The sequence below is a fragment of the Coenobita brevimanus genome, chromosome 94, assembly GCF_032717465.1.
Source record: "Coenobita brevimanus isolate Jiangsu-jjx chromosome 94, ASM3271746v2, whole genome shotgun sequence".
NCBI lineage: Eukaryota > Metazoa > Arthropoda > Malacostraca > Decapoda > Coenobitidae > Coenobita > Coenobita brevimanus.
The window spans coordinates 12,357,927-12,372,261 of record NC_137047.1 but is presented as its reverse complement, the minus strand read 5'-3'; the positions used below and the strand labels follow the sequence as shown (position 1 = coordinate 12,372,261).

At 37.3% G+C, this 14,335-nt stretch overlaps 1 protein-coding gene across 1 annotated transcript in view; it reads left to right on the top strand.

Moving 5' to 3' along the window:
* Positions 1-7,266, top strand: part of LOC145413005 (uncharacterized) — a 28,372-nt gene extending 21,106 nt beyond the window's left edge. Inside the window, exons 3-4 of the mRNA XM_080282825.1 lie at positions 3,022-3,164; positions 7,154-7,266. Of these exons, the coding sequence (XP_080138951.1) occupies positions 3,022-3,164; positions 7,154-7,266 (256 nt within the window). The remainder of the gene's footprint in view (positions 1-3,021; positions 3,165-7,153) is intronic.
* The last annotated feature ends 7,069 nt before the right edge of the window (positions 7,267-14,335 follow it).

Genomic DNA, 14,335 nt, shown 5'->3' with positions numbered 1-14,335 from the left:
CCCACGCACCATTATTGTAATCCCAGTCACTCATCATCATCACTGCCACCCACAACCATTATCATCATGATTCCAGTTACCTATCATCGTCATCACAGTTTTCCACAACAATCATCATCATCCTAATCATTCCAGTCACCCACCACCCTAATAACGATCATTACAACCACCACCATCATTATTCAGCCCATCAAACCCTCAGCATAATCACAATCATCCAAGCCAATCATCATCATCATCATCCACACAACACACTAGGTGAAGAGAGATCATACAAGAAAACAGGCAATTATAAGGAGTTACCTGCATTAACAAAACAAGCTACCCAGTGAATTACTGTACTGTACTCCAATTATCCATTAAATTCACATTCAAGTTTCACAGAGTTTTAATAAGAATAATGAACAAGATATATCCTACATTCCTACACACATACAGTAATACAGGAGTATCCCTTATCAACATCTGCCTATTATAATATTGCAGGGTGCTGGAAAGCAATGCCATCATATGGTGACACCGATATACCCATTTCCCAGTTATAAACTTTCCAAAACTCCCTTCATGTGTCCAAAATGGAGGATGGTGGACTGCAAGATGAGAGCAGCTTCACCCAGTAGTCTAACAGGTTCACATTCAGATAAGCCTGTGGCCACAACACTCATAATAATGCAAAAAGGAAATATCAGACACATCATCCTTGACCTTGACCTCATTGGCAAACATATGATTTAGTAGTTATGGATATAATGAACTTAATTCATGTAATTCACATGATTCTTGATCACTGAAATTATTTTCAGATAATTTGTGGCCATACAGAAAAGTCTCTTACTCCAAAAAGTTTGCTGGTTATCTGTATGACCTGATTAAATTGAAAGGAAAGTAAACTAGTGGGGCACTCAGTGGAGCGCATCTTTCTGACAAGGGCAACGTAATTTTCAAACCATGCTTCATAATGGGTTAGCTTTTCTCATCAGTGATTAGGGTTTCACAAAAAACGTTTTCCTGCTCCAGAATCTGCAATACGATCCAGATCGATCCCAAAAGTTATCGATTGTTCCCTGGGACCTGGGCTATCTACCCACCAAATTTGGTCCAAATCTTTTTTTTTAGTTTTTGAGTAATCCTGCTAACAGACAAACAAATAAACAAACAAACAAACAGGGGTGAAACATACTTTCTTTGTCAGAGAGAATCACTTCTTGCAGTTAAACAATTTCCTATATTGTGTTTTTAGGTCAGGTTTTCACTTCTCCCAGTCTTAAGTGATAATCTTTACAACACTTAACATCAAATTAATAACACTGTGAATAGACTGCAGTAATTATGCACTTAGTGTAATCTATATATAACTAAATTAATGCAAATTGCTGGAGTATATATAATTACAGCTAACTGCAAGGCGTGATACTTTAATTAGGTGGATATGTACTGCATTAACATTAGAATTTCCACTTCAGCAGTCTTAGTAAGGTTCCATTAAAAATACTGTATCATTATAGTTACAGTAAGACAAGCTGTAATCAGTAATTTTAATTTTTAAAGAATGTCTGAGTGCACTGTAATAGGCTTCTAACAAATCATTCTAAAATCTAAGCAAAAAATCAAGGGCTAAACTTACCTTATGTATACACCTCTGTTTCATTCTGGACAGGCTTTCTTCATATTACTTGCTTCCATCCCCTTGGACAAGTGTAAGGGTTCGAACAGGTTTCAGGACGTAACCTGAGGCAGAGCAGGATAGGTGTTAGGATGGTGAAAGTACAGTACATTATCTGTCTGGGGAATGAATGGGTTGTACATGTCTAGGAAAAGTATGGAACAATACCTGTCTTGGGAAAGTATGATACAGTATCTGGCTGGGGAAAATAAGACCACTGTCTGGGGCAGAAAAATATTTGGTCAGTATAACACAAGAGGGAGAGTAACGAAGTCCCCAGTTAGTTCTATATCCTTTACACACATACATAAATATACTGTGTATATATATATATATATATATATATATATATATATATATATATGTATTTATCTATCTATCTACTGTATCGATCTATATCTACAGATGGATAGATAGATATTGATAGATATATAGACATATAGAGATAGATAGATAGATATAAATATAGATAGATAAATACAGATATAGATAAAAAAATATTTGGTCAATAGAACACAAGAGGGAGAGTAACAAAGTCCCCAGCTAGTTCTGTATACATATACAGTAATATATATATATATATATATATATACTGTAGTGAAACAAAGTTATAAAACTGTAAACTCTACTAAGAATTATACATTTTTTTTCTTTTTTCTTCTTGCTGTGTTCATCAGGTGAATCACAGTAAAAATTCTAAGTCAGCCTGAATATTTGGTTACTCTGAATTACAAGACAAAACAAAACACTGGAAGAAATACCATTTGGGTCCAATTTTATCAAACTTCAAAGTAACAACTTCATTTTGCTAGCTATACTGGGACTAGTAAAGTGTCTGTCAAATTGGAACAGAGCAGGGTTGGTCAATTTGGAACAAGGCTGGGCCTGTCTGTGTTCGTCAGGGTATAAATGTGGATGGTGTATGGCAGGTAAAGGGAACTTATGAACAACTGATAGGGGGTTTTAGGGCAAAGAACATAGTAATAGCTCACCAACATAGAAGTGGCAAAATTCACACACAAGTTACACGAGTTAATACTTTTGGGGGAGGAAGACTTTAATGAAATTACTGTATCTGAATTTCAGTATGACTGTAAATGTCCTAATTTAGATAATCAAAGTAATTAATCCATGATAACTATATATTAAAAATTATGATAACCATACATTAAAAATTATGATTTCATGACTACTTAAAATCTTAATGGCCATCATAAGCATTACCAAAGGTTCAGCTACAAATATCAAGCTGAAGTACTGTAGCTAATCATACTAATAATAAATGTAATGTCACATCCCAATCTTTTGTCAATAAGCAACAAATGGATCACATGGTTAGCAGCATCATTTATCCTCAGACTGGCCATGATCATCGCACTTAGCGTGACATCAGCTTGTGTTATTGCAACCGTAGTGATCATCGTTTGCTGTTTCTGGTCCCGCTGTCCCCTTTACACCACCTGCAGGATACGCTACCATCAGGATGACATCATTGCCTATGGTCAGTCCCTCTCATGCTTTCTATTTAATTCCATCAGTATGGGGCATTTGAAAAAGTGGACCGAAAATTATCCTGTGGGTAATGACAACACATGTGTAAAAGCAAGGCCGGCTCATATAATAAAAATGGATGATAACTCACAAATGTACATGAGTGGAAGGTTTCAGAGAGTGTGGAGTTTGCAGTAAAGATTGTTTATCAGAGGTCTACCTTGAGCCCCCCTTCCATCCATCATGGTGCATGATGCAATGTCATGGGATATTAGATCTTGGTTACAAAGGATGCTGCTGTTTGCAGATGATCTGCTACTAACTTTAGAAAGCAAGGAGATGCCCATGACATAATTAAAGATGTGAAAGATGGGTAAGGAGTCCAATGGTTAGAGGGTGAATGTGGAGGGGTATGAGGCAAAAATTTTGGTACAAATGGTACTTTGGTGAGTAGTGAATGGCTTTGTGCTGCATGCCATAAATGGGCTAGTAATACCCCTACCTTGTGTACTGTTTGTGGTAAGTGATTCAAAAAAGATACTCAGGTGAAGTGTAGTTTGCAAAAAATAACCAAATGCAACTGTGCTATATGCAAGACACATCATGAGTGGGCCAATCTGTACTAAAAGACTGTTTTCAAGGATGCAGCTTTGGAGCAAGCTGATGAGCTGCTATTCGTAATTTTAGTGGCATGATTAGTGCAGAGGATGGTGCAGGGTTACTGTAGCTCAATTGTGAGTGTCAGAGGTAGCTGGAAAAAATTAGGAAGTTATTGCTCTGACTGACAATGACAGGACTCTCTCTCTCTCTCTCTCTCCACTTTCTTCATGAAAAGAGACTACACTATTATCTTCATGTGTGAGATACTTAAAGCTTTGTGGCAGTAAGCAGTGATCATTAAAGGGACAAAGTTAGAACAGAGGCATGACAACCTGTAATGGTGGTGTCTAGTAATGCTCTTTGTGTTAAGGGTTTCTAGTTCTCCCAATACAATACATTCTGCATCTAGATAAGGACCTTTCTTGTAATGGAAACTGTTGAGTGGGAAATTGTTTCCTCACAACAATAATTAAACATTGCATATCATGGAGATGCCTTATTTCCAATGGCGGGGTCTGCCCGCACCCAATTGGGTTCCCTGTCTGAGCCGAATGATACACCTCACCCCTAGAAAATGCATGGTACCACTGGTTGCTTCCCATTTTTGAGCCAGATATTGCCTTATTTTCACCTGATATTGTTTTAAAAGAGCAGAGAAAAAAGCGCCGGATATTGCACTGGGCCAGGTATGTGATGACGGATAATTGAGAGTTTCTATCTATCTATTGCCAGACTCCTCAGTCCCGTTCGGGGTGGCCACAAAAAAATTGCCTCCACGTCGCCCTGTCCCCCGCCATTTCACTGCCCCGCTCCCAACTCACACCCCCCTCTCTCATATACCTCTCCACCCCGTCCCTCCATCTCATCCTTGGCCTCCCCTTCCCTCTTCCCCCCTCCACCTCACTCATATACACTCTCTTCGTCAGTCTTTCACCCTCCATCCTCTCCACATGGCCAAACCACCTCAGTGTATTCCTCCTAATATTTCCTATCACATCCACATCCACACCACAACATTCCTTTATATCATCATTTGTCAGTCTGTCTCTCCATGTGACTCCACAGGCTCCTCTTAAATAACTCATTTCCACTGCTCTCACTCTTGACTTGTGTCCTTCCAGCAACGTCCAAGCTTCACTTCCATACGTTAGGGTTGGTATCCCAATACTGTCATGTAGTAACTTTTTCACTTCCATGCTCACTTCCCTGCTTCTTATCACTGCTTTCAAGGAACCAGCAACCTTTCTTCCCTGCTGTACCCTTTCAAGCACTTCACCCTCCAAACCTCCATCCTTACTCATCACACTACCCAAGTACTTAAACGTACTCACATTTTCCAATTCCTCACCATCCAACCTCGGTGTACATTCACTGACTTCACCTCTCTCAAAGATCATCACTTTACTCTTCCCTACATTCACCTTTAGATTCCGTTTCTTACACACTCTCCCAATCTCATCCACCAAGCCTTGCAGCTCTCCTTCGTCTTTACTCAACAACACAGTATCATCTGCAAACAACAGTACAGGGAGTTTCCAAACACTACCCTCTCTCACCAGGGCCACTCCAACATCCACTACCCTACCTTGTACCTCTTTTATTACCCCATCCATATATAGATCGAATGACCATGGAGACATGACACATCCCTGTTTCAACCCAACCTTCAAAGAGAAATATTCACTCAGTTCACCATCCACACGCACTGCAGCCTTAGCACCATCATACATACTCTTCACAGCATTCAACATCTTCCCATCTACCCCATGTATTCTTAATACTTTCCACAATCCTTGTCTACCCACCCTGTCATATGCTTTCTCCAAATCCATGAAAGCCACATACAACTTCTTTCCCTTCTCTAGAAACTTTTCCACTAAAGATCTAAGAATGAATATCTGATCTACACAACCTCTTCCCTTCCTAAAGCCTCCCTGTTCTTCTCCAACTAATTCCTCTGTTCTTTCTCTAACTCTGTCAGTAAGTATCCTACCATACACTTTAACTATTATACTAAGAAAACAGATGCCCCTATGATTACCACACACTTCTTTTTCCCCTTTTCCTTTGTACAAGGGAATAATTATACCTGACTTCCAATCCTCCTGGACTCTACCTTCCTCCCAGGCCAATCTGCACATTTTCCACATCCATTGAGAGTTTACATTATATATATATATATATATACAGTATATATATATATATATATATGAGTTATTTAAGAGGAGCTTGTGGAGTCACGTGGAGAGACAGGCTGACGAATGAGGATATAAAGGAGCGTTGTGGTGTTGATGTGGATGTGATAGGAAGCGTTGTGAGGAACACACTGAGGTGGTTTGGCCATGTGGAGAGGATGGAGGGTGAAAGACTGACGAAGAGAGTGTATGTGAGTGAGGTGGAGGGTGGAAGAGGGAGGGGGAGACCGAGGATGAGATGGAGGGATGGGGTGGAGAGGTATATGAGAGCGGGGGGTGTGAGTTGGGAGCAGGGTAGTGAAATGGCGGGGGACAGGGCGACTTGGAGGCGATTTGTTTGTGGCCACCCCAAACGGGATTGAGGCGTCTGGCAATAGATAGATAGATATATATATATATATATATATATATATATATATATATATATGTAAAAGAACTAAGTTCCTATCACTTATGTCAAAAGTGAAGAAAAAGTCACTGGTTGGCCAGACACCAATCCATAACATCAATGCTTGTTCATAAATACGCAAATCAGGCGAGATAAGCAACAGGACACAACACACAAAAAGAAACCAGATCCAAAGAAATATATCCCAACAAACTGCATGTAACAAAGTACTGTATTTATATTACTCTAAGATCTTCATGTTTGAATAAATACTGCATTTCAGCATAAAACATAAAGCACATCTGAGGTTTCATGATGGTTTATGATCAATATTGTACAAGTGTAAATCTTAAAACTAAAGCCCCAGTTTGTCGAGGAAGGAGATTAATACCTTAATTACTGCTAGGAAACATTAGGAATAGGTTCAAATTACATTACTTTCAAATTATTTTATTCAGGTATGGGAAACACCTACCCTAGATTTATGTTTATCTCCAAGGTTTATTATGTATGGTGGTTTAATGCATGCTAGTGTAACAGCCAAGTCCTTATTATGCCATCTGAGAAATAGGGGTCTCAGACAAGGCTACCTTAATCTACAATAAAAAGGTGCAACTGACCATGTAAAGTCACCTGGGGGACACAGGACAGTCATTTATCTGCACTACAGCAGCCTAGACTTCAGTCGCTGCACTTCAGAGGAGGTAATATGAAACTGGTTACTATTATTTTACCATTACCTTTATCTTTAGTGTATAGTACTGTTTTACTTAGGTTTATTAATCAATTAACTCCTTATGCACTCTCTCACTACAGCCTCCAAGGATGATGAAACAGCTGGCCTAAATGACATGCCTCCAGAGGAGAAAAAAGGTGTCAACATCTACTCTCCTAATGCAGTCAAGGTCACTATGAAGGATGATGTGTAAGACAGAATCATCTTGAGGTCTGGGAAATGCAGCCACCATGTGAGAGATTTAAAACTGGAGTTGGTTGGCAAGACATGTACAGTTTTAAAATGGAGTCAGGCGTTAGGTTTTCAAATGTAGTTGGGGGCACTCACTAACCACTCAATCGATGCATTGCTGCTGTTGGGGGCCTGCCCTTTCCTCTCTTCCTTCCTTCTTTCCCTCCTTCCTCTTTTGTCTTTCTTTCCTTCATTCTTTCCTCTTCCTTCTGTCTCTGGGTGACTACACTGAGTGACAAGCCAAATGGATTACTATGCTGGATGGCAACTATATAACCAAATTGAGGCGCCTGGTGGTTTAGTGGGTAATTAAGGCGTTCCAATCAGATTGAGCCAGTGCAGCTTTACATATAAGGAGTGGTTGGGGTTTATAGCTCATGTAATGTCACTCAGGGATGAGTGAGGCTGGTCACTTTCAACTTAAATGTCAGGACCAACTTGCCTAGCCCCGGGCTCTTACGCTCCTCATGGGGCAACACTGGATTAGATGGTGAGATGAGCTGGAAAATATGAGATGTAAGGTTTTAAAATGAAGTCAGGTAATACAATATATAAGGTTTTACAATGAGAGTGGATGGGTTCAAATGTACCATCCCCAAGTAAGGCTTTATAATGGAGTATGATGCTATGAAATTTAAAATGGAGTTTCAGGGTAAGAAGTGGAAAGTTATAAAATGGATGGTACAAAGTGAAGCCAATGAGTGTATAGGTTTAAAATGAAGTTGTATAGTATTAAATGCAGCCAACCCCAGTAAGATCTTTAAAACTGAAATGTGCATAAACTGTTGAAGTTTTAATGTGGTGTTTGATGGTAGGCAATGTAAGGCTGCAAAATGGATACATTAATAGGTTACAAATGCCTCCACCAAGAGGGAAGTTTTAAAATGGACTTAGATGGTGTGTGTAGTGCAGCCAATGAAATTAAGGTTTTAATATGACATTAAGCAATGTAAGGCTGAAGAGTGGATAACAACTTGCAGATTGCAGCCATTGATTTCTAAGTTATAAAATGGAACTGGATGGTGCGAAGTGCAGCTAACAAGTGTAATGTTCTAAAATGGAGATGGATATGAAATGTTTGTTGAGAAGTTTATTTCCATAGCAACCTTAATTGTTGTGTAAAGTGAAGCTGATGGCAAAGTCACAAAATTATCATCAATTCCATTTTTTAAGTTACAGTTCATCTGTTGGCACGAAGGGAAGGAGATGAGAGCAGGGAATCTTTCAGCATCACCTTTTCTTCCTGTAACATCAAGTCTTAGTTACAACACCAATCAGCTTTCGAGTCTGTTGTGGTCTTGGATGTGTACGTACATATGTTCCAAAGTGGAGTTGTTGAGTAAAGCTTTTCTTCACAATGGGAAATCTCCCCTGAAATTGAATTAAATAATATGACAGAAGCAAGAATCTAATGACAGGAGAAATCATACTGAAAAGAGCTAGGAATGGGACAGGACAGTGTATTGAATGATCTTGTGAGTGAACTGAACATGAAATCATCTGTCAGAAATTTCACTAGATGCTGATGGTGTTGAAATGTGCTTGCTGGATATTCAACTAAAAAGTTTTCATGGGCCAAAGGTAGATTTACAGTAAATTAGTTACCATTACTAATATACTATAGAATGAATGACTGTTTGAAGTGAATGTTTAATTGTCTTGTCTCAAATGAGGATAAACCTTATATCCATAAATATTTTAAGAGCATAGCATCTATATTTATATGAGTTACATCCAATAAGGTAATTCCGTAATATAGGTATGATCTCTATCTGGTATATGAGCCTCTGAACATTAACCCTAATTTTTTAACCTCTTCAATCTGATGATCATTTTAAATTTATTCTTGCTACCTCCAGATGCTTTTATTCAGTTTACAACAAACTTCTCATACTGAAGGGGTTAAGTAAATGAACACAATCCCTCGAGTTCAAAATGGCTCTAAGCTGAATGAAACTGAAGGTAGCACAAATAAAATATACAGTACAATACACATGTGAAAAAGTGCTTAATCCCAGGGTTATGGAAATGCACTTTAAGAAAATGTACTGTACTTGCCACTGTATACAGTGCTATGATTCCTGAAATAATGTCAGCAATTACATAACCATGAAGCACAAATTTATGCAAGGTGGATATCACTTACAGTAGCAAAAATGGAAGAAATTTAAACATAACAACTATTCTCTAAGAAAAAAAAATTGTACTGTACTGCACCAATATATGTTAGCAGTGCAGAAGTGCCAGGTACAGCCTTATCTCACTTTTAACACTGTACTTAATTTTGTACAACTGATTTTTATCCATTTATTTTACCCTTCCATTAGAAGCATGTGTAAATATTTTTAAATTTCTCAGTATGGTATCTTACTGAGACATCTGATACTTTTATTGGACAACTAGCACACTGTACTACATACGCATGAAGGGTCATGTAACACCAAGAGTTTCTATACAGACTACTGAACTCCAAACCCATCATTATCAAATTACTAATAATGCATGTTGGTACAGTTCACATGCCTTTGGTTACTGCATATTTATTATGGTACCTATTTATAGGAAGGCTTTGTGTTCTTAATGCAACACCTGAGTTTAGGAGTTTCTTCCTCACAGAGACGAATATAATCTAAAGGCAGCCCGGCAGTAGTTAAAATACGATGAGAGGTTGCAGTTACTGTACTCAGGACACACATTTGTTCACATCTAGTTGATAATTCTGCTGTATTTTAGACTTTTATATAACAAGTAATGGAATTTTTTATAAACTTCAAGAAATACCATAGGTTTGTAATGTTCCATAATTGCTAATGTTTTAAACTGTACAGTTAGACTTCCACTCACAATTTTTGATACTGGAAGATAATGCAACTGAAAATCGTAAGGCAAAGTAGTAACTTATGAGGAAAAGTAATTTGGGGGCCTTAAACTTCATCACTGCCATCATCATCCCAATCCCAATTCCCACTTACAAGAAGAAGTGAGGCATGATTCTGAATAAAAGGTAAAATAAAACCTGTAATGTGAAAAATATATACAGTATATCAAATTGCATAACCAGTCATACAAGCCTCACATCCACACACCACCTCAAAACCCCACTACCAGAAAACATTTTCAGACAGAAGCTTCATCAAAAGATTCATCATATTTTTTCCAATTTTATCGCACACCAGACAAAATACAGTACAAAGCACAAAGAAAAAGAATAACAGTACATAAGGATTCAAAAAATATGAACCACAGAAAGCAATGCCTGTACTGAATCATTTGGCTCTGCAAACATAAAGTCTACAGTAAATAAAACTGTACAGTACATTTAACCATCAAAACACTGATGACACCTTTAATGTAAAGTACTGTATTGTGAAAGCAGTAAATAATAGACTGTACATGAAGTGCTTGAAAAATGAAATCACTAACTCACACACCAGCATTATCTATCATGTGTAACATCTTTGCCTTCTCACATTAGGTTTTTACTGCCTTTCTTGGAGGTTACAGCAGCATAACAGGAAGTGTTAGGGTTATTATTGGCAGCAGTGGTGGCTATCAAAGGCTAAAAGCAAACCAAAAGGCACTGGATGCCACAAAATACTTTTCATGTATACTAGAGGCTGATTACCCAAAATGGTTAAGAGAAACCACACTGCCATATGCCTTGCAATTTGATTGAACCATCTTGTGATTTCTTAACTTTTTTATATAGGATACTAAGTTATTTCAAATTAGTTCTGTTAAAGGCAGATAATGGATCAATTAGGTAAGAGTAGCTCTGTGAAATGCATAGGCAGAGGCAGCATTTAAAAGTCTTACCGAACTCTGCACATTGGTGCAGTAAAAAACTTGCAGAGCATCTTGTTATCTTGTGACTGTATTGCTGAATATAATGCATAATTGACTGTAGAAGAATATGTTCACATATTATAATTCTTTATTTTCTTGCCCATCCACAAGATGTTGTCAGCATACAGTACTGGTGTACCAAAATTACCAGTAATTTTATTTCACAAAATCTGAGATGATATTTTTAATACTTTAATGTAAACTGCACTAAAACTAAACTAAAATGGGCAACTTTAGCACATCCCATTAGGGAAAGTGATACTAAAACCAGTTAATGGTCTCAGTGGGAGGACATCATTCTTTCATTATTTCATGCTACCTCCAGACAATTTCCTCAAATTAGCAAAGACTTGTGGTACTGATGGAGTGAGTAAAGGCTTTCTGTCATTTCTGCCTAGTGCCATATAGCCATATTATGGCTTGGTGTTAGTTCTTCATTATTCCTTCCCTCCTTCCTTCAGTCACCTCCAGTTTGATAGTGACTCTCAAGCTTAATTCACTGGCACATTCTGCTACTCCCTCCTTTTGGTCCTCTCTCCACCCCATTCCTGCTGTTGATCATTCTCCTCTTCTGACCCATCATACCATGAACACTGGCAATCCTTATGGGACCTGCATTTCAGCAACAAATTTCATAGCTTTATATCCTCAGTTCTTCCCTGGCACACATCATCCCACCCCAGTCATCGATGGGAGACTATCCCTGCTCGTTTTTACTTAGGTCATACCCTCCTCACTTAGTCATTTAATAAGCCATGACCCTCAGCCCCTCTATTCACCCTGTAACTGCCCCATGACTATCTGTCACATATCTCTTGACTGCTCATCTACACTCCAACATGGTTTTTCAGTTTCCCCTTTCCTTTCCTCACTACATCAGCCCCTGTTGCTTATGGTACTGACTTTCCAGGTGACTCTTTCACTGTTTCTGTTTTCAATATTATCACTTTCTTACTGCTCTCCACACTGTACATTTAATTATTTTCCCCACTCCCTTCTACCTTAGTGGCATATAGCCATATTATGGTTTGGTGCTCTTCTGTATTCTCTCCTTTCTTCTCAAGCTTAATATAACTGTCTGGATATAGCAGGAATGAAATGAAAGAATCACAGTGAAGGGATTTCTTACACATGCTTACTAGAGTTAAGGCCATCTAAAATTTATTATTTTGGAACAGGCTGTGTCGCAATACAGATTTTTTTTTTTTTTTTTTTGTAATACAATGAAGTAAGAACTACTCTAATACTTCATAACTGGACTGTTTCAGCACACAGGAAATTGCATTATGTTGTATACTATACTGTACATATCTTTTAAAAATGTGCTGTGCCTTTCTTGGGTTCCAGCTAACCATTATAATGTACAGTATAATATGTGTTAAAGGAGACCTGACTGTACACTGTACTTAGGTCTACAACAGTATGATGTACTGCATCTGCAAAATATGGTCACTATATAAATACTGTAGCATGAAAAAAAGAAGATTCACACCATCTGTGGATGTTTGGAAAAGATGGGGGACTTCAGTTATTATGAGTCATAAATTTAATTAGGCAGACTCCTATTAGTACTTTTTTTCTAACATTACAATGGACCACTATTTTGATAAATTAGTTTCTGGGTACTGGTATGAAAGAATGCAAGCAGAACACTACACAGATTATAACTGAGGCACTACCCATTTTTATTTTAAAAGAAAACTTTATTCCTCACATTTTTTTTTTTTTTTTATCTAGAGTGATCAGTCAGTTTGTAATTATATATCTAGAAGACAGTATATTACTAGGATGACCTGGACACAGGTTGTAGATATGTAAATAGTTCCATCCACAACTACTGTACTAATATTCTAGTCAAATATGTATATATGATGTATTTAGTTTGTTTATTTAGAGGGCAAATTTAGGTGGTACCAAAGACTGCAAGAGTTATTCTTATACACTGCTTCATATCTCAGTACCAGTTGTTGTCAAACAGTATCAGGTATGTACAGTATGAGAGACTAAATTGGTCTGAATAACCTGGCTACATTGGAGATAAATATGTCCTCTGAATAAGTATTTTTTTTAGTACAGTATCTGCAACTGTTTTTTTCAAAACAATTTATATTTATTTTAAAAATCATAAATTCTCAGTTTCACCCTCATACTAAAATGTATCAGACATTGCATCATTTTCATTGTTAATGTAGAATATGAATACATGTTAGCAAATTCATAACTCCCACATTATCTAGGAGAATGCTATAAACTGTACAATATTGCTATTGATTAAAAAGCACAATTACTATACAGTATTTATGTTCATTACTTGTGATTTACTGCATACTTATCTACAGTATCATTACAAGTACGATGACACACAGAATATGCTTTAACTGTAATGACTCATCTTTCATGACAATTATGTAAATCACAAATGAATTTTCTTAGCAACTTTTTGTCACTTTCATTGAATTTTTAGTAATATTCTGTATTATATTTTATGCAAAATTCTGAATGGGAACAATTTACCAAAAGGCTTGAAGTACATTAGTGTGCATGAATTCAGGAAGAATTATCACAATCAAAAGTTTGCTGAAACTTCCCTGTAGGTTGTGCTAATGAAAAGTGCTGCTTGAAAATTTATGTGACTGCAAATATAAAGCAAAGAATAAATGATTACAAGAAATAAGGATACTCTCTGATGTTTGGTAAGGAATGAAAAATATGCCGGACAAGATATAATGCTGGCAGAAAACTGTCTGCAAACTTTTGCTTGTTTACAGGACACTACCAGCAGAAAGGGTTTGTTGTTGGAACAAAACTGCTTGTTCACCTTATTACATGACAGCATGAACACAAATTATTACAATAATTAAAGCATGTTGTTCAGTGATATAAAACAGTACCGTATGTACCAAAGCATTGGGCTGCAATGATTCTGTTATTTTCCTGTGATCATCTGTTCACTAAATTAGGTATACTATACTTACTTTTCTTAAATACAGAACACTCTCCAAGAACTGGTGGGAAATTTCATCATACTGTACACTCAGCTAAGGAGTTAAGATATACAGTGAAGCATTTATACTGAATCAACTAAAACAATGCTTACATACAGCTTTCGTATGGCGAATTATAGATCAAAGTGGAAACACAATATACAGTACTGTACTTTCATATTAATTACATCATCCTGAGGT